At 48.5% G+C, this 18,005-nt stretch overlaps 3 protein-coding genes across 9 annotated transcripts; 2 read left to right on the top strand and 1 right to left on the bottom strand.

The window, feature by feature from the left end:
• Window positions 1-5,077: 5,077 nt before the first annotated feature.
• LOC117837105 (pyruvate dehydrogenase E1 component subunit beta-4, chloroplastic) lies at window positions 5,078-6,521 on the top strand. Its single transcript, XM_034716691.2, has one exon. The coding sequence runs from the start codon at window positions 5,233-5,235 to the stop codon at window positions 6,259-6,261; it is 1,029 nt and encodes a 342-aa protein (XP_034572582.2). The 5' UTR covers window positions 5,078-5,232; the 3' UTR covers window positions 6,262-6,521.
• On the bottom strand, window positions 6,511-8,939 carry LOC117837104 (putative cyclic nucleotide-gated ion channel 9). 2 transcript variants are annotated; one of them, XM_072290819.1, is made up of 2 exons: window positions 8,160-8,939; window positions 6,511-8,119 (listed from the first exon to the last, which is right to left on the bottom strand). In XM_072290819.1, the coding sequence occupies exons 1-2, from the start codon at window positions 8,916-8,918 to the stop codon at window positions 6,722-6,724; spliced, it is 2,157 nt and encodes a 718-aa protein (XP_072146920.1). In that variant the 5' UTR covers window positions 8,919-8,939; the 3' UTR covers window positions 6,511-6,721. The 2 variants fall into 2 exon arrangements, with proteins under 2 accessions (XP_072146920.1, XP_034572580.2); XM_034716689.2 differs by having other exon boundaries at window positions 6,511-8,056.
• Window positions 8,940-9,558: 619 nt separating this feature from the next.
• LOC117840241 (protein WHAT'S THIS FACTOR 9, mitochondrial) lies at window positions 9,559-16,552 on the top strand. Of its 6 annotated transcripts, none has more exons than XM_034720717.2 (5): window positions 9,559-10,989; window positions 12,160-12,202; window positions 13,610-13,717; window positions 14,227-14,477; window positions 14,897-16,552. In XM_034720717.2, exon 1 carries the CDS (start codon window positions 9,664-9,666, stop codon window positions 10,933-10,935), a length of 1,272 nt encoding a protein of 423 aa, XP_034576608.1. In that variant the 5' UTR covers window positions 9,559-9,663; the 3' UTR covers window positions 10,936-10,989; window positions 12,160-12,202; window positions 13,610-13,717; window positions 14,227-14,477; window positions 14,897-16,552. The 6 variants fall into 6 exon arrangements, with proteins under 6 accessions (XP_034576608.1, XP_034576604.1, XP_034576609.1 ...); XM_034720713.2 differs by having other exon boundaries at window positions 14,218-14,477; XM_034720718.2 differs by lacking the exon at window positions 12,160-12,202 and having other exon boundaries at window positions 13,614-13,717.
• The last annotated feature ends 1,453 nt before the right edge of the window (window positions 16,553-18,005 follow it).

The following is an 18,005-nucleotide window of genomic DNA, read 5'->3' as shown; positions in this document are numbered from 1 at the left end:
TGCCCCCCCGGCCCATCATTGCGCCTGCCTTCCGACCGGTCATACCGGTCACTTCTGCCCCCCAGTCGATCACGTACTGGAGGGCGCCGGTCGTCTTGGTCGCGCCAGTTCCTGCTGATCGGCTCTGATCTCCCATCTCTGGAGCGAGACCTGCTGAATGGCCGATTATTACGATACGGGCCGTTGCACTCAGGGCAATTATCAGCCGAAGGCAGCCTGAGGTTGCTTTCCCAACAGTGGATGAAGAACGGACATCGCCAGTGATCTTCATGTCGCCGCATTGCTTCTTACCGGAATCTTGAGCGTTCATGTTGCTGCTGATATTTGTTGAGCAGGAATTGGGAAGTAATATGCCTACGTGGTTCTCCTGACCTGTCGTCATCGTCCTCCATCCGCCGTTTCCCCTTCACGTCTTCAGGCGCCGCTTGATTTCTGGGGTCTACGGCGCAGCTCTTTTTAGCCAATTCGGATGTCAGCACCTTGGTTTGGAGCGAATTCTTTCCCGTATCAACCATGTTAGTGGGGAAGGGGTGCTGGTCGATCTTCATCGGCTTGGCTGGTTTTGTTGGCACTTCAAATTTGAGTCTGCCCTGCTCAATGGCCGTCTGTATCTGCTGCCGGAAGATTTTGCACTCATTAGTGTCATGGGAGGTAGCGTTGTGCCACTTGCAATATTTCATCTTCTTCAGCTGTTCGGCAGAAGGAATCGTATGGTATGGCGAGAGCTTGATCTGTCCTTCCTGGAGTAGGAGGTCGAAGATTTTATCGGCCTTTGATGTGTCAAATCCAAACGTCTCCGGCTCCTTCTTGCCGAACGGACATGATATCGGCTTCTTCCCTTTAACCCATTCCGCAAGGCCTATTTCTATGTCTTCTTCGGTTTCAACCTCTTCTAAGTATTTCACCTTCTTCTGGAAGTTCCTCCGCGGATCGAAAGAACGCACTTCTTGACCGGACAATCGGTGGACGATTTGGCTCAAGCTCTCAAACTCCTGTGAGGCGTATTTTTCTTTGATGTGAGGTAGGAGACCTTGGAAGGCTATATCGGCCAACTGTGCATCAGTCAGGGCCAGGGAGTAGCACTTATTTCTGATTTCCCTGAACCTCTGTACATATGAGGATATCGGCTCGTCGCTTCTCTGCCTGAGGCTGGTCAAATCGGACAGCTTCATCTCATGTACCCCGGCGTAGAAGTATTTATGAAATTGCCTTTCCAGATCGGCCCATGTAATTATCGAGTTGGGCGTTAAGGTTGTGAACCACTGGAAGGCCGACCCAGACAGGGATGACGAGAAAAGTCGCACCCGTAGAGCATCCTGCGCCGCTGCTTCTCCGCATTGGATGATGAATCTGTTCACATGTTCTACAGTTGAGGTGTCGTCCAGCCCCGAAAACTTGGTGAAATCAGGAACTTTATACCGATGAGGAAACGGCAGTAAGTCGTATGTAGGCGGGTACGGTGTCCTGTATGTGTAGGTCTGCACCTTCGGCTTTAAGCCGAATTGTTCCTGAATCACCTCTGCTATACGTGCCGACCAGTCCGGCTGTTGCTGGTAAACCGTCGGCTGAGGAACTGGTACGTGCTGGTATATTGGCGGCGGGATGACTTGATGTTGAGTGAAAGCATGTGGCATTTGATGTGTCATAGCCGGCTGCGTATTCAGGGTCGGCTGTTTGAATGAGCCGCTTGTTTCGTCATATAGTATGAGCGGCGCAACGCCCCGGAGTACTTCCGTTGATTGTGCTGCTCTGCTCATCTCTGGTGCGACAGGCTGGTACTGCGGCATGGTTGGTCGAGTGGCCGCCTGGAAAGACGCCTGGAATTGGGGGCTTCCATGGTTGGCCGGTTGATCCTGGACGGCCGTCACTGATGGTGCCCCCCAAGGCGCTGGATTAATCGGAGGAAACTGGGCAGAGGATAACTGAATGGGGCGTGGCTGGAGGTGTTGCGTGCTATTAAACCCCAGGGATCAATGATGAGGAAGCGCTGGAACCCCCAACTGGTATTTGAGTCGGCTGAGAAGCCGAGTAAGGTGTATTCTTGTTCGGAACCGTAATCGGCGGAGCATATGCTAGCCCTTGGTACCCTTGAGATACACCGCTAGCTAAGGAGCTGATGACGGCATTGTATACCGTATTAGAAAGCACCGGGGATTGATCGATGAAAGCTTGATAGACGGATTGTTGAACCATCTCGGACATCTTGTCCGAGTCCTCGGTGATTGTGATCTGGCGGGGAGTTGGAAACGGAGCCTTTTTGATAGTCTCCCCGCTCCTGGTGCGACTGAAGGACTGCAGACATGTCTTCCGGTAGTATGCCGTCTGCCTCTCTAGCTCTTCCTTCTGGTCGTCCCTGAGATCTGCCTCTGTCACTTCGATGACGTTATCTTCGGAGACTTCAGCAGCTTTCGACATGGTGGCGGTTGTATGGGTCCCATCGGGCATGCCAAAAGTGTGTTGGCACTAGAAATCGGCTGATCGGATTCCCAGCGTCGGACACACGACCCGGGAGAATCTGCTTAGCTCCTGTTCGGGTGATTGCCCTGGTGCGGTTCGCGCGGCGTGCCAGCCAATCTGACCTGTTGATTGGCAAGGAAATAGACGTGTCAGTTCCCAGAGGTTGCGATCGGCTAAGGTTCCGATCTCGAGAAAGCTTATCAGCGATTCGGCCGATTTGCAACAATAAAGAAATCGGCTATGATGCAACCGATTACCAGGCAACGTTTGTAAAGAAAACTACTAGAGCAATCTGAACAACGCTACAGAAACAACACTAGGAACAGATCTAATCGGCTAAAATAAATAGATTAAACAACGAAGTACAAGAAAAGCCGAAATTACTGATTCCTAGCTGGATAACTGGTGATAAAACTAGAACAACAGGTAAAACCTAAAATTCTAGTAAATATCGATAACTGATGAATAAATCTAAACGAAACGACAACGATGCGTCCGAAGTTAAAGCTTAGAATTTACTCGATAAACGGAACCTACAAGATCGGCCGGAGGTCAAGTTGATGCAGCCCCGCCAACCCGTACGAACTCGTGAAAAAGGAGAAAAAAGTGTTGGCAAAGTCGCCGGCTTGAAAGTAAGTACGAGGAAATAGTAGTTTGTTGTATTGAGTTGATGATGATTATAGATCTACAAGGGTGGCTATTTATAGCCCCGTACAAACGACTTCTTATCCGACTAGAACTCTATCCCTAAATTTAAACAGAAAACGAATATTTACAAGTACGATTCGTACTATTATTACGCCTTCATGGGCTGACCTCCTCTTCATCTTCATAATCCTTTTTAAGCCCACATCAGCCCAACTATTCCAACCTCCTAATCGGCCGATCGCTTCTTTGGAAAAGGGGTAACCGATCAGGACCCACATGTCGAGGGCTTAGACCCATTCTGACCCTGGGAACTAAGGTCGGACGAGGCGGAGATCCTCCCTTGGAGGGTCGGGCGCGTCCGATCCCAAACCTCAGGGGTCGGGCGAGGCGGAGATCCTCCCTTGGAGGGTCGGGCGTGTCCGATCCCAAACCTCAGGGGTCGGGCGAGGCGGAACTCCAAGGATCAATCGGCCGATCCTCGACTGTAGCATCAATTGGCCGATCCTTGACTGTAGCACCAACTAACCGATCCTTGACTGTAGCACCAATCGGCCGATTTCCCAATCGTCGCCCTTGTATCTCGCCGCATCTTCTAATTTTCTTCCGCCTCTAACGCCGATTTTACTCGTGTCAAAAAGATTTGTTGACTGGTGTGTTAACTGCGGTCACCGTGACATAATTGTCTTAGATTCGAACATCTCCCGAGCAGGGGCCAACTTGATTAGGATTATGTGCTGTTCCAGCAGAGTTGGATTGCAGTTTTTATTTTTATGTCAATATCGAGGGCCAACTATTCTCCTCTGTTCCCCATTGGCATAATCTCTTCTTCCAAATGACTAGTGCAAATAGGGCAGATGTTCATAAGCTCAGCTGGGCAACCAGTGTGGAATGTAAGTCGCTGAAGCTAACCATGGTAGATGATTAGCAGAATATTTTGCTGAGATTGTTGGTTATTTGTTGTTTTCTTTGACCCACTTTCCTCGCAAATGCAAATGGTACAAGACTCTTGCAATAATTAAATCAGATCATAGGTACCACTTCAACAAATAACGCGCCAATGTCCTTAATCCCAACTGAATAAATAATTTATGTGGCAATTACTTGTTGCCATTCTGTGATGTGATATATGCATGTTGAAGTAGCTGTAACCTGTAGCAGTTGTGTCACTTCTATGTGGCACTGCCCATGTTGATTTGCATCTGGATTATTTTGATCTGGTAGCTACTATTGTTCTTCACTTGCATCCGAAATTCCCTCATATGTTTGAGTATTAGGTCATGATAGTTTACATAAGTTTGATATGGTCAACTTTTCGTATATGACATTCACATACGTTTTATGGAGCATCTTTGTAGATAAACGAACAGCAGTGTATCCGTCTCATCTCTCTGCAATTATTAGCGCCTACATTTCCCCAGCAAATTTAGACAAAGTAACCAAGTGGGATTTTGAGCATTGATTTCTGATCACAATAATACTCACTTGTTCTAGCTACCCATAGGTTATGTTAGAACTGTACAATTTTAATCTATACTGTAGATGATGCTGTCACTACTGAATTAGTTGCAAGATGAAATTTGGCACTGACCAGGCTGTCTCACCTAGCATGTTTTGTATAGGTTATTAACCTGAAAGTAGTTGTTTTAGTCAGTAAAGTGAATTAAATGAACCTACTTACTAATTAAAAATGGAGGCATTATATTCTACTTTCATTGTAGCTGGCAGTTGGCAGCACTGGATGATACCAGTTTTCATCAAATATAATCCAAAATGCAGCAAACTTATTGACAGAAAAGAAGAAATCTTAAGATTTTTCTGTTGTGAACACCGGAGTAAAACTAGGCCTAATCACCAGCTCACATTCAGAAAGATTAATGGGATTAACTCATAGTTAATGCGGTTTGTTCATTTCATGAAAATATTTATCCTGTTCTAAGATATATGAAAGTACATTTAGCAGGCAGCACGTGGCAGCTCGCATTGTTAACAATTTAGAAACCATAATAATCTTTGGCTAACCATTTCTGCGTCTCCTACAAATGGAGTTTTTCTTTTTAATGTGTCATGCTTTAAGCTAGATGTATGTAAAGACTGACCATTAGGTGGCAACACTTGAGCTTTAACAACATGATTTCTTTTGTGCTCAACTGCAAATTCGTAATTTTACTTACCTTTTCTTTCAGCCATGAGGTCTTGCTGTTTGAGGCTCTTCGTGAAGCCTTGATAGAAGATATGAAACTGGATCCAACAGTGTGCGTGTTTGGTGAAGATGTTGGTCATTATGGTGGTTCTTACAAGGTGACAAAAGGTTTGGCTGATATGTTTGGAGACCTCCGAGTGCTGGATACCCCTATTGCTGAGAACTCATTTACCGGCATGGGGGTTGGAGCAGCAATGAAAGGACTGAGGCCTGTTGTTGAAGGCATGAACATGGGCTTCCTGCTCCTTGCTTACAATCAGATCTCAAACAACTGTGGCATGCTTCACTACACTTCGGGTGGCCAGCTTAAAATCCCACTTGTGATCCGGGGCCCTGGTGGTGTTGGTCGTCAGCTTGGAGCAGAGCATTCACAGCGTCTGGAGTCGTATTTCCAGTCAATCCCTGGCCTGCAAATGGTTGCCTGCTCAACTCCTTACAATGCTAAAGGTCTGATGAAAGCCGCCATCAGGAGTGAGAATCCTGTGGTGCTGTTTGAGCACGTCCTTCTGTACAACCTGAAGGAGAAAATCCCCGACGAGGAATATGTGCTCTGCTTGGAGGAGGCCGAGATGGTGCGGCCTGGGGAGCACGTGACCATCCTCACCTACTCACGTATGAGATACCACGTGATGCAGGCCGCAAAGACACTAGTGAACAAAGGGTACGATCCAGAGGTCATTGACATCAGGTCGCTGAAGCCGTTTGATCTGCACACGATTGGCAACTCCATCAAGAAAACCCACCGTGTGCTGATAGTGGAGGAGTGCATGTGCACGGGAGGGATTGGCGCCAGCCTGAGATCAGCCATCATTGACAACTTCTGGGACTACCTTGATGCCCCCATCATGTGCTTGTCATCACAGGATGTGCCGACGCCATATGCTTCAACCCTGGAGGATGCGACCGTCGTGCAGCCTGCCCAGATCGTGGCCGCGGTTGAGCAAATCTGCCAATAGGAAGATGACGACTGTGTTGGAAAATCATCGGGTTATTATATCGTTGCTGCCATAAAAGTTTTCTGTTTTTGCCTTGTAGCTAGGCATTCGTTGCGGTACAGGCTTATAGCCGTCCTGTTCGTATTTTGAGATGTATACTTGAATGCATTGCTGCATGGAGTTGATCTAATTGTCCCTTTTCTGCGAGTTGCAGATTGCCGAATGCTATGGTTTGAACATGTCATTACTGGCAGAAAATCATTGTACAGACAGGGTGAGAATATTTTTCTCATGGGTACACAACACTACCAACTAACAAATGTCTGGAGATTTTACAAGTCAGTGAGAGGAGAGTTGAATAGGAATTCCATGTGCAACAAGCAGAAATAATACTCAATACTAAGATCAGATACATCACTAGATAACATTCTCATTTTACCACCTGTAAGTGTAATGTAAGTTACTACACTCTGCAAGCTCGTCAGTAGTCGCTGCCGAAGTCGGGCTCCCTCGGCTTGGGCACGGGCATGAGGAGCTCGTTCCCTGCCCCTGTCCGCCTGGAGCGCTGCCGGTGCACGCCGCGCAGCGCGTTGGCTGCGAACCGCGACACGAGGATCGTGGTCCTGATGCTGTTCTTGCCCTCGTCGTCCTCCATGAGCTCCTCCTCCCTGCGCCGCAGCTCGGCCGCCTTGCGCTTGAGGTGCCTCCGCCACGCGGCCTGGATGTAGGTTGCCGCCCACGTCCGCCACTGGTGCGAGTAGAACCGGAACGTGTGCTGCACCTGCTTGCTGTGCATCCGCCGGAACTGCCCCGCCACGAACTTGAGCTCGTCGGCGTGCAGCGCGAAGGCCTCGACCTCGGAGAGCGCCCTGACAGTGCGCGTGGACGACGGCAGGCAGACGCCGGCCTTGGGGTCGAGCGCCCAGGTGAGGAGCTCCTCCCCGCAGAAGTCTCCCTCCTCGAGCAGGCTCCGGTTGTAGAACCCGGTGCGGCCGCCGTCGGTGGTGATGCTCTCGAGGCTGCCCCGGATGATGAAGAACATCTGCTCGACGGGGTCCCCTTCCCGGATGATGTAGATGTGCTCGGTGCAGAGGCTGGGCTTGAGGCGCTCGCAGATGGCGTCGAGGAGGCGCTCGTCCATGTTGGCGAAGAGCGGGACGCGGCGGACGAGCCCCAGGCAGAGGTGGCGCTTGATGTCGCGGCGGAGGTCCTTGGGCAGGTTCTGGACCAGCGCCTCCTCGTCGACGCCGTGGGTGTTGAGCCACTTGTATTGGTCGTAGCGGCGGACGCGGTCGCGGAGTTCCGGGGGGAGCAGGCGGTGGTGCATCCACTGCTCCGAGTCGCGCTGCTTCACGCGCATCTCCTCGAGGCGGACGGTGAGGGACTGGAGGTAGGTCTGGATGTTGCCGATGAGCATGGCCATGAGGATGAGGCCGAAGATGGCGAGCGCGATGGAGAAGAGCGCCTCCCCGGTGTAGATGCTGGTCTTGAGCCCCTGCCCCAGGGTGCTCAGGTTGGCGAGCCCCCACCAGAGGCAGAAGAGCAGCTTGGAGGCCGTGTCCTTGGACTTGAGCACGTTGGACGTCACGGCCGTCGAGTAGATGCCGTAGTTGAAGGGGGGCACGCCGTCCCGCCCTGGCTCGCAGGTCTCGTTGATCACCTGACGGGTGATGGTGCGCCACTCCAGGAAGCCCAGCTGCCGGTCGTTGCCGCAGTACATGTAGATGACGTTGCACCCCGGGAACTCGTTGCACGCTTCCCGCCAGCAGTCGCTCACGCGCTCGATCGACAGAAGGTACCAGAAGGCACCAACGATCTGCAACGATTGCAAATATGTATATTTATATACATATACATATATACATATCCAGGTGAAATCCTAATGCAATTGCTGGTTACTGCTGCAGCATTCGACGTACGTGGCTGGCGAGCAGGTACCAGAGGAGGTAGTAGGCGGCGCCGGCGTAGGCGGTCTCGGCGAAGGCGCCGCTGCTGCGCTTGAGCTCGGAGGAGATGGGGTAGATGCGCACCACGCGCGGGATGTACTGGGTGAAGACGATGAAGAGCAGCCGGTCCCTGGTGTCCAGCACGGCGGTGCCCTTGGAGCGGTGCAGGAAGCTCCAGATCACCACCTGCGGGAACGGGATCACGGACAAGAGGTCGGCGGCGAAGAAGCGGCGCATGTAGCGGCGCGCGATCTGCGCGGTGTCGATGACGAGCTCGCCGCGGCCGAACACCCGGGACGAGGGCTTGATGTAGGCGGTGCGGAACTGCAGCGCGATGCGGACGAGGAAGAAGAGGTCCACCACGGTGCGCACCACGGTGGTGGCGATGGCGAGCCACCGGTCAATGCCCACGCACAGGTTGCCCTCGTCGGTGACCATGGGCAGGTAGAAGAACATGGGGTCCACGGCGATGGCCACGATGCAGGAGATGAGGAAGGCCCGGTTCAGCCGCACCAGCATCGGGTCCTGCGGGTCGAAGATGCGCCGGGAGGTGTTCTTCAGGTCCTCCTGGAACACCGCCGCCATGGTCGCGCCGGCGCGGATCGACCGCCCGATCGTGCGCAGCTGCGCCGACCCCTGCGTGATCACGCCGCGCGCCAGCGACTCCGTCGGCACGAACCGCCGCCGGGACGCGCTCACGCCGGCGCCGGCGCCGACGCCCGCGTAGTCCATCTGGAAGCCCGACCGGTCCACGCCGCCGTACGACATCCTCCTCGGGCTCTCGTCGCCCTTGAGCCTAGCTACGCGCCTCCACGCACGCGCGCATGCAGATCAGTCAGATGCGCGTACTGCAATTGGAACTTCATCGAGAACAGAAAGAAAGGGGAAGAAGAAAAATGCTGCTCACCTCACGAATTTGTGCCTATGGCCGTCGATGAACCGCTTGAAGGCGCCGCCGCCGAACATAACGCGCCGGTGAAGGGGGAGGAGGATCGATTCGATTCATCGAGCGCCCATTCATCACGACATGTCCAATCGATCACTGAGCGGTCAGTGAGAAATTCCCACAAACACTGCGATCGATGGACATGAACAGGCATGCATCGCCGCAGAGCTATCAGCACCTGTGTGAGCGGTCAAAGTTTTTCCCAAATCGGTTCGCAAAAAAAAATGTTTTCCCCAAATCGCCGCATCAATAGCGGCCTTCTATTTTTCCTCCTCTTTGCCCCCTCCGATTGCGGGCTTTGCCCCACACTTCTGGATCGCACTTGGGCCAAATATCTCGGGGCCGAGCGGCCCAACCAGAACCAGTAGCGACCCACCTAAAAACGGCACGGCACGAGATCACCCTCCGATCCGCGCATCCCGCGGCTCGCCGCCGCCCTCCACTTGACCTGCCCGCCCACTCTTTCCCCAACGCTAGTCGTCACCGCCGCCGCATTTTTCCACCGCGAAATTCCGCTTCCAAAACCCCGCGATGCCTCTGCTGCTGCCGCCGCAGGCGCGGCGGTTGCCGGCGGCGCTGCTCGTGCCGGCGCGGGGGCTCCTGGAGGCGCGCGTGCCGTGGGCGCGGGACCGGGCCCTCGACCACGCCGTGGAGCGGGAGCGCCACCTCGTCCCGTTCCTCCTCGCCAAGGACGCGCTCCTCGCCGCCACGCCGCCGCCGCACGCCGTGCCGCTGCACTCGCTGCCCTCCACCATCCCGTTCCCGTTCCGCCCGCTCCGCTTCCTGCGGCTCTACCCCTCGGCGTTCGCGCTCTCGCCGCACCCCATCGAGGTGTCCCCGACGCCCAGGCTCTCCGCGCTGCACGCCGCCGAGGCGCAGGTCGTTGACGCCACCCGACCCGACGCCGCCGACCGCCTGCTGCGGCTGCTCATGCTCGCCCCCTCCCGCGCGCTCCCGCTCCGCCTCGTCGCGCGGCTCCGCCTCGACCTCGGCCTCGCGCCGGACTTCCAGCGGTCGCTGCTCCCCAACTACCCGGACTACTTCGCGCTCTCCCCCGACGGCACGCTCCTCGAGCTCGTCTGCTACAGGAAGGACCTCGCCGTGTCGGCGATGCAGTCCTACGCGCAGCGCACCGGCGGGTACAAGGTCGGCGACGCGGTCGCCTTCCCGCTCTCGTTCCCCCGGGGGTTCGAGCTCGACAAGAAGGTGCGCATGTGGTTGGACGAGTGGCAGAGGCTGCCGTACATCTCGCCCTACGAGGATGGGTCGCACCTTGCGCCAAGGAGTGACATCACAGAGAAGAGGACCGTGGCGGTGCTGCACGAGGTGCTCAGCCTCACGGTGGGGAAGAAGATGGAGAAGGAGGTGCTGGTCAAGCTTGGGGAGGCGCTGCGGCTGCCGCCAGGGTTCAGGAAGGTGGTGGCTAGGCACCCTGGGATTTTCTACATGTCCCACAAGCTGAGGACGCAGACGGTAGTGCTTAGGGAGTCATACCGGAGGCATATGCTTGTGGACAAGCACCCAATGATGGGGATAAGGTATCAGTACCTTCATCTGATGCATATGGGGAAGGAGGAGATTGGAAAAGGCAAAGGCAAGGATCGTAAGAGTAGTCGTGGTGAGCAACTGATTGGGGAGGAATTTGGTGCAGAAGGAGAGGATGGTGATAACGATGAGGACTATGATGAGGAGGAGGATGGAGACGAATTGGACGAGGAGGACATGGAAGCAGGTGTTGCTTCTGAGGATGAGGAGAGTGATGACGACATCGACGAAGATACAGGGAAACAAATTGCTCACTGATATTGGATCTCGCAACTGTTCTTCAATATGATATACAATCAACTTCCGTGTCAGGTAGAAAACCTATTAGAAGATGGAACATGTTTTTGTTTAACTTGATTTTGATGTAGCTACAGATATTAAGTGCAACCATTCTTGTTGTATCATTGTGGCTTCACCTGAGTTATTCAAATTCTGATCTAGATTCTGAGCATATCTACGTTACTCGTATAACAGGCTTATATCTCAAATTCCCTTCACTAATATTCTGATCTTCAACTAAAAGGATGTTTGCCACATCTATTTTCTAGCCATGTATCCACATATTTGCCCTTCATTATCTGACAAGGATTGTTCTGTACTCATGGTGAATGAATTGAGGAGCTCTTGGTTTTAGGTTTGTGCTTGGTTAAAGCTTTGACAATACCACCAAACTTGTATTTTTCTACTGTCACGCCCATATAAGTGCATACATGTAAAATCTAGGGGTATCTCATAGATTTACTTGTAACTTATGAAACCTACATGTCTACATATATGATAAAGGGTGATACTGCATACATATATTAGTGGGATAGGGTTGATGATGGTACCCAAAGTTGAAATTATATATTCTTCGAAGGAAAATCATAACTTTCTTTATGAGAACAAGAAACTACACACAGAGGTCTGATCCTCTGTTCCCTTCTGGATAAGAGTTTCTCACATTGTGTGTGCTAGTCCTATCTAAGATTTTTACAGATTACATAATCTATACAATTAACTTAAATAAAAAATACTGAGTTATTTGGACACTGACTGCTTAAGCGTTGACAACTCTTTCCATTTTATGTTACTGCAGTATCCATTAATTGCTCTGTACTGTGTGATAGCCATTAGTATGTTCCCAAAATGATACAAAAATAACTTATTCTACTGGATCCATTTCTATACAGCTTGTTTCTATTAGGCTTTGACATTTAGGGGGTTATAAAACCAAGAGAACAATTTGGAACTGACCAATGTGTTTTCGTCTATAATGTCTTGGGAATAAGAGATAGAAAGTTTGTATAGATTGTTACTTGTAAGATTTGAAGGGAGAGGGAAGATAAATTAGGGCAACAGAAAGCGTGGTTCTACAAATTTTCATACCTCAATTTATTTGACTTTATGTGTTCCTGAACAACTGATCCAACTTTTGTACTACTGTTGTTGTTTTATCACTGATGTCAACGAGTAACTTCAAACTATTTATTGCACATGCAGTTCATGGTGTTATTATGGCAATCCACATAAAAGTACTCAATTGGTATGTTAATGCATACTTTTGGTTCTAGTACTATCCTTAAAAGTTGTGCAAAAAGGGAAAAACTAGTTTCATATTTCAAACACAACTGCCTTATTCAATCGTGTACTGCAAAAAGCAGGATATATTGTTTTGTTACTAACTGGGTGAAGTTACATCTTTAGACTGATTTGGAGGGTGGTTTTGCTGACGTGGAATGAAAAAGGGAGGTTTTGCCCCAAAGTTGACACATTTGGTTAAGTGGACTTCTGAAAAGTTTGAATGAATAAAATGGATTAATCCTATTTATGAACTCATGATGCATAGTGGTGCTTCAACGGCACAATATTTTCTTGCTACAATGCATTTTCAGAATGGTTTTTACCGCAATACTAGTAGGCACGCAGCTAGATTTTTACCAAGTCCATTTCTTACTGTGAATATAAGTAGTTAAATACTGTGACCCACGTAACACTGCAGCTGTAGCCAACACTTACCCAGCCGGCACTCCATGTTGGCTCTAATTGATTTGAGCAAATGTTTTGCCTCAATTTGGATTGTCAAGCCTCAATTTAGTCTAGCACCTTAGCCTGTACGTTTTGCCTGATGGGCTGAGCCCGCACACACTAGTAATGTTGCTCAGATGATTAAGCCAAATCGAATTTATCAGACTACCAGGCCAATATACTTGAGATCTGTTAATCTACAAAAGTGCCAATGTATTAGAGTACCATTTCGATTGGAGCCAGTAATACCAACATTTTGGAAGATTTGCAAGTTTTAGTTTTAGAGGACCACATATAATGTCTCAGATAAGTTCCATTTATTCCTAACCTTTTTTGAATTAACATGGTTCTATTTTCTTTCTGTAACATATTCGCTCAGGTTCACCATTGTTCTTTTTTTTTTGTGAAAGTTCACCATTGCTCTATACAAGGGTAAGGAAATCATGTCTGAGAAAAAAAAGTGTTCAGGAAAAGAATGATGTTACAATGTTTTGGACTTTGTTATGTAGACTGTTAATACCAAAAAACTTGTAAGGCAAGTGTCTTTATTGAAATTATTGACGGATCATGTCACTGCTTAACGCATCCAGGAGAAGCCATCTGCTACTACAGCCATGCGTGCTGGTGTACATGAAAGGCATATTGAAGCAATGCTGATTTAAATAGTGAGCTTTGTTGTATGACTGGAAAAGTAAGAAATGGCATAATATCATCAATGCAATTGTTTGATATTCTCCTGTGGAATCTTGTCGCATGATTAATCTGTTGCATGTTGTGATGCCAAGAGCCCAAGATACGAGTACTTAATGGAAAATGAATGCTGAATCCTTAGTTGCAATACCAGAAGTCCGTGACTGTTGTAGTCGAATCAAGATATTGTGCTGATTTGAGAGTTCACTGATAGTTTGATTTCTTTTCCTGTTAGGTAGCATTGACACATGCAGCATCCTTCCTCCAAAACACCATGTGTACTGCTGGGCGCTTCTCAGTCAGCTTAGTTGTATATTCTACTGATATTCACTGATTTTAAGTGGTACATATCCTAACCTACAGGCATAAAAAGTATTCAAATGTTCTCATCATGTTATCTTTGAATTATGAATATTTGATTGGTACAAGTGCTGATATTCACATAAGCACTCTCGTCTTTCTGCAATCTATTGCATCTTGTTCTTGTGGACTTGATGATGTCATAATTCCAGTGAATCTTTGCTTTTCTAGTTAGTTTTTCTTTCCATTGTTTTGAACTCACAAAGTTTCAATTCATTTATTTCCATTGGCTAAACTGAAAAGAAACCTCTTGAGTCTTGACTAGTTTGTAGCTGATCTATTTAATATCTGGGTGAAGTGTCTTGGATAGGTTGGAGTTCTAATTTTGGAGAATCAGAAATATATCTGTAGTCACATTGTATGAGTTCAGAGTCTGCTATTTTACCTTGTGATTCAATATCCTCAGTACAGACACTTGCACTTTTTTGCCAGTTTGCCACCATTTAATTGTAGCATTCTATATACTGATTATGTGGCCTTCAGGAACACCAGATAGGCAGATACCCTGTCCTCACTTCTTGAGACAGCCATGTGACTGAGAACCAGACTGCTGGGGACAGGTACCAAGTGATACTACAACCACAGTGTCGTCAGTGAGTTCCATCTCCATTTGCAACTGCCTAGCCTCTAACATGAACCAAGCACCAACACCTGATCAGAAGATATGGTGTGTCTCCTTGCATGGATTGAAGCACGCATATCTCACGTTGATCTGCGTCAACCAGCAAGGTTGGTTGCGACAGGTATTGTCCAGGATCATGCTCATGTCTTTCAGAATCTTTAACACGACTGATATTCTGGTTCTAATGATCCATGTCCCAATTCTGGGGGTATCTTCATGGCTGTATTCTTATAGCTTCTGATTTGGTATCCTCCATGATTGCATCTGCACCTGTTTTACCATCTCTGCATCTCATTGTAGCACATGTCGTAGTTATTTAGTAACTATCTGACTTTATATACTCATCAAAGCTAGTTACCTGATCATACACATTTTCATCATTTCACTAGTTGGATATATCATGTCAGATTTAAAGCTTGTTCAGGGTAGTAGGGGTCATCTGTTCTTTATCGTGACCACTTGGGTGTGATATCATTCTGTGTTCAGCAGCACCACCTTTTTTTTTTCTTGTTCGACTAATATTTCTTATTGTTCTTCCAGGGTAAGCTAACAAAAACACCAATCAGAGTTCAGAGGACATAACGGGATGGATGCAATAAGTGCTCACCTACTGAGATCTCCATCTGTTCAATTGTTTCTTTTGATAAGTTGGGTCATGAGTTTATGACATATAACATGGATTCTCGTTTGGAGCACCATATACCATTGTCCTCACTTGTTGGGCACAGCCATGTGACTGAGCAACAGACTGATGGGGAATAACTACCGAGTGATAGTCTACCACGCAGCACTGTCTTTGGCAGATGGACAGTGAGCTCCATCTCCATGTGCAGCTGCCCCTCCTCTAACATGAGCGGAGCACCAATGCCCGGCCAGAGCATATCGGTGTGTCTCCCTGCATGAATTCAAATCACGCATGTCTCGCGGTGCCAACCGCTGAAAGCCCCGACAGGTATCTTCGAAGTTAAGGTTCATGCCGTCAAGGATCTGATCATAAATCATAGTATTCTGGTTCTAAAGACCCACGCTGCAAGGTGTCGTCAAGGTTAGTGTTCACGTACCCCAGAACTTGAGCATGACTGATACTTTGGTTCCGAAGATATTACATGTCCGACATCCATGTTTTCTGGGCCAGTTTTCCCAAACTGATTTGGTTGGACTTGGACACAAGTAGGGTCACACACTCAAGTCACACCCATGTTAAACCATGTGCCTAAAATGTTACATCCGGGGACAAGATCCCGGGTCCTGGCGACGGCCAACTGATAACCAACCCGGGGACACACTCGCTCACCAGTCTGCTGCCTGTCTGATTCGGTCAAGAGACCATGGTGGCCCTAGCTCAGTCAGACGGGGGTTAGGAGTTGCTGTTGGACTAAACAAAGCATTTTCCTGTTTCATCAGATGCACAAGGTCATTATCATATAGGACTGCAATTAGCACAGCCACTTAAGAGCTCCCCAAACATAATTGAGATGAGATGTGTGTGACAGTGTGACATGCCACCCGTACCAGCGTCCCCTCCACAGAAACTGGCATCTCCGGCCGGTAGCAAGCATATCTCTGTCGTCGTGGACTCATCCTGGACTTGGACTCCACCGAAGTTGCAGTTGTTTAAGCTGTTTGGTGTCATGGCATTTTCCTAAGCTAGTTCCAACTGCTCTACTCTTCAGTCGCAGATCATGCAGCTATCTGACTGACTGACTGACTGACTGACTGGCCACTTGCGAGGCACAAACTCTGGCAGTGTCTCTGCATGATTGTCAGGTTCAGAGACTTGGAAATCATGGTCTCATGGATTGCTGCGGCCACCCGAGGCCTGCAGGCCACAAGAACTGGTGGAATCTTGCGTAGAAAGATCGCTTCAGATGGGAGCTGTAGAGCATGCAAGCATTGGCCCTTGTGATTTCCAGGGATAAAGCAAAGTGGGGGTGTTCCTATCAACATCTTGCATTAGCGCCTCAGGACAACAGCCACGAATTTTAAAATCTCCATTCCTTAGCAGATTCTTGTTAGGTGATTAGTAGCGATTTCTGGCCGGTGACCAACGGAGTCTCTTCATAATTGAAGGAAGGTTAAGCTTATGCAGATTAAGCAATATCTTATCTGTCACAACAAGTTAAAGGGCCCTTAATTAAATGCTGAATTTCGCAGAAATAATCCAACTACTACAAAGATCAAAAAACATTACATGTATTTCTTCTTCTTCGTTTTTTTTTTCCTTCAGAACATGCACTGCACGTTAACACCAGATTTCCCGTACAGTTACAAGAATGGGTCAAAAATTTCAGGCAGGCCTGGTGGCTAATGTGGTTGGCTGATTCGTGTCCAAATTCGACAGGATGTACGCACTGCCTTAAGCTAACAAAGTGGGAAGATTTGAATACAATTTTGCATGTATAAAAAGGTACTTGCGGGAATCCTGCGTCGAAAAGCAGGCCTAAGATCGTCTCAAACCTTCCAAAGATGACGTTCCATCTCGAATTCTCTTATTCGGTTTGATTGATGGCATCACTGCATACGTACTCAGACACTCTTAACAATTGCTTCTTTTGCCACTTCTTTTCTTCGAGGTATGCTACTTAATTGCACCCTGAAATAAACTTATAGTGATCATTCCCCACTAGTAGAGAAATGAGCAGTAGTCCCGGCACATCTTAACATCCTTTTGTAGCACATCAATGATTGCAGAGTTCGGCCATCGGCTCACAAGTTAACTGGTCTAATTTTTTCTAAAAAAAAGTTAACTGGTTTAATGAGCTTAGTTTAGTCTGTGGTAATCTCGCTTTCTCTCCAATGTTAGTACACTGTAGGGGAAGCACACGTGTGTAGACTTTAGCTAATTAGCTCGCGCTATGTTTGGCAACCTAAATGAAGTTACGAGATGTGTATTGTTATCATTACTTCCTATCACATGGGATTTTAATTTGATCTTTCTATCTTCTCCAAAGTCTCCGTTAGACCTTTACATGCAAACACACATATGTCAGGAATTTTACAAGAAGCGGCAGTTCAAATAATACCGTTGCAAAAAAAAAAAAGAGAGAGAGAAGAAATTTACCTAGTACGTACATGGTGTAAATTTCTCCCAATACTTTTTTGGTTACTTCAAAACATCATCGATCAACTCCATAAGCAACAGGTCAAACATGAACCGCATTTGAAAGTGCTCGGACCTAATAATAGGATTATCCTAGTTCACCTTAATCTCTCCTAGTTAATCAGCACTACTCCTACGTAAACAAAGCCACGTCTGCAAGATAAGCACTACTCCGGCCGTGTGCTTGCAACTTTGCATGCATGCGCGCGCCTTGCACACTGCCGCATATATACTAAAAAAATGTCTTCCCACGGAGATATAATTATAATATATATACATATATATATCGTAAGCAGTAGCTTTCTTGCCGCGCTAGTCAGTCAATTAGAAAATTTTAAATTCTCTCGATCGCTTTTGGCCTTAGCTCGCTCGAGCTGATGAGCTTGGACCGGCCGTACGGAAATGGCGCCGGTCCGGTCAGTGACGACCGATCGTCGAAGGATGCCAAGATTCGGACGGTTCGTGTCGTTGTCAGCTGAGCACGCAGATCAGGCCTCGCTCTTTGCCATCCTTTTTTTTTTCTTTTTAATCCAAAGGTTGGTCGGTAGC

This window comes from Setaria viridis, chromosome 9 (assembly GCF_005286985.2).
Source record: "Setaria viridis chromosome 9, Setaria_viridis_v4.0, whole genome shotgun sequence".
NCBI classification, from domain to species: domain Eukaryota; kingdom Viridiplantae; phylum Streptophyta; class Magnoliopsida; order Poales; family Poaceae; genus Setaria; species Setaria viridis.
This window is presented reverse-complemented; position numbering and strand designations above follow the sequence as displayed.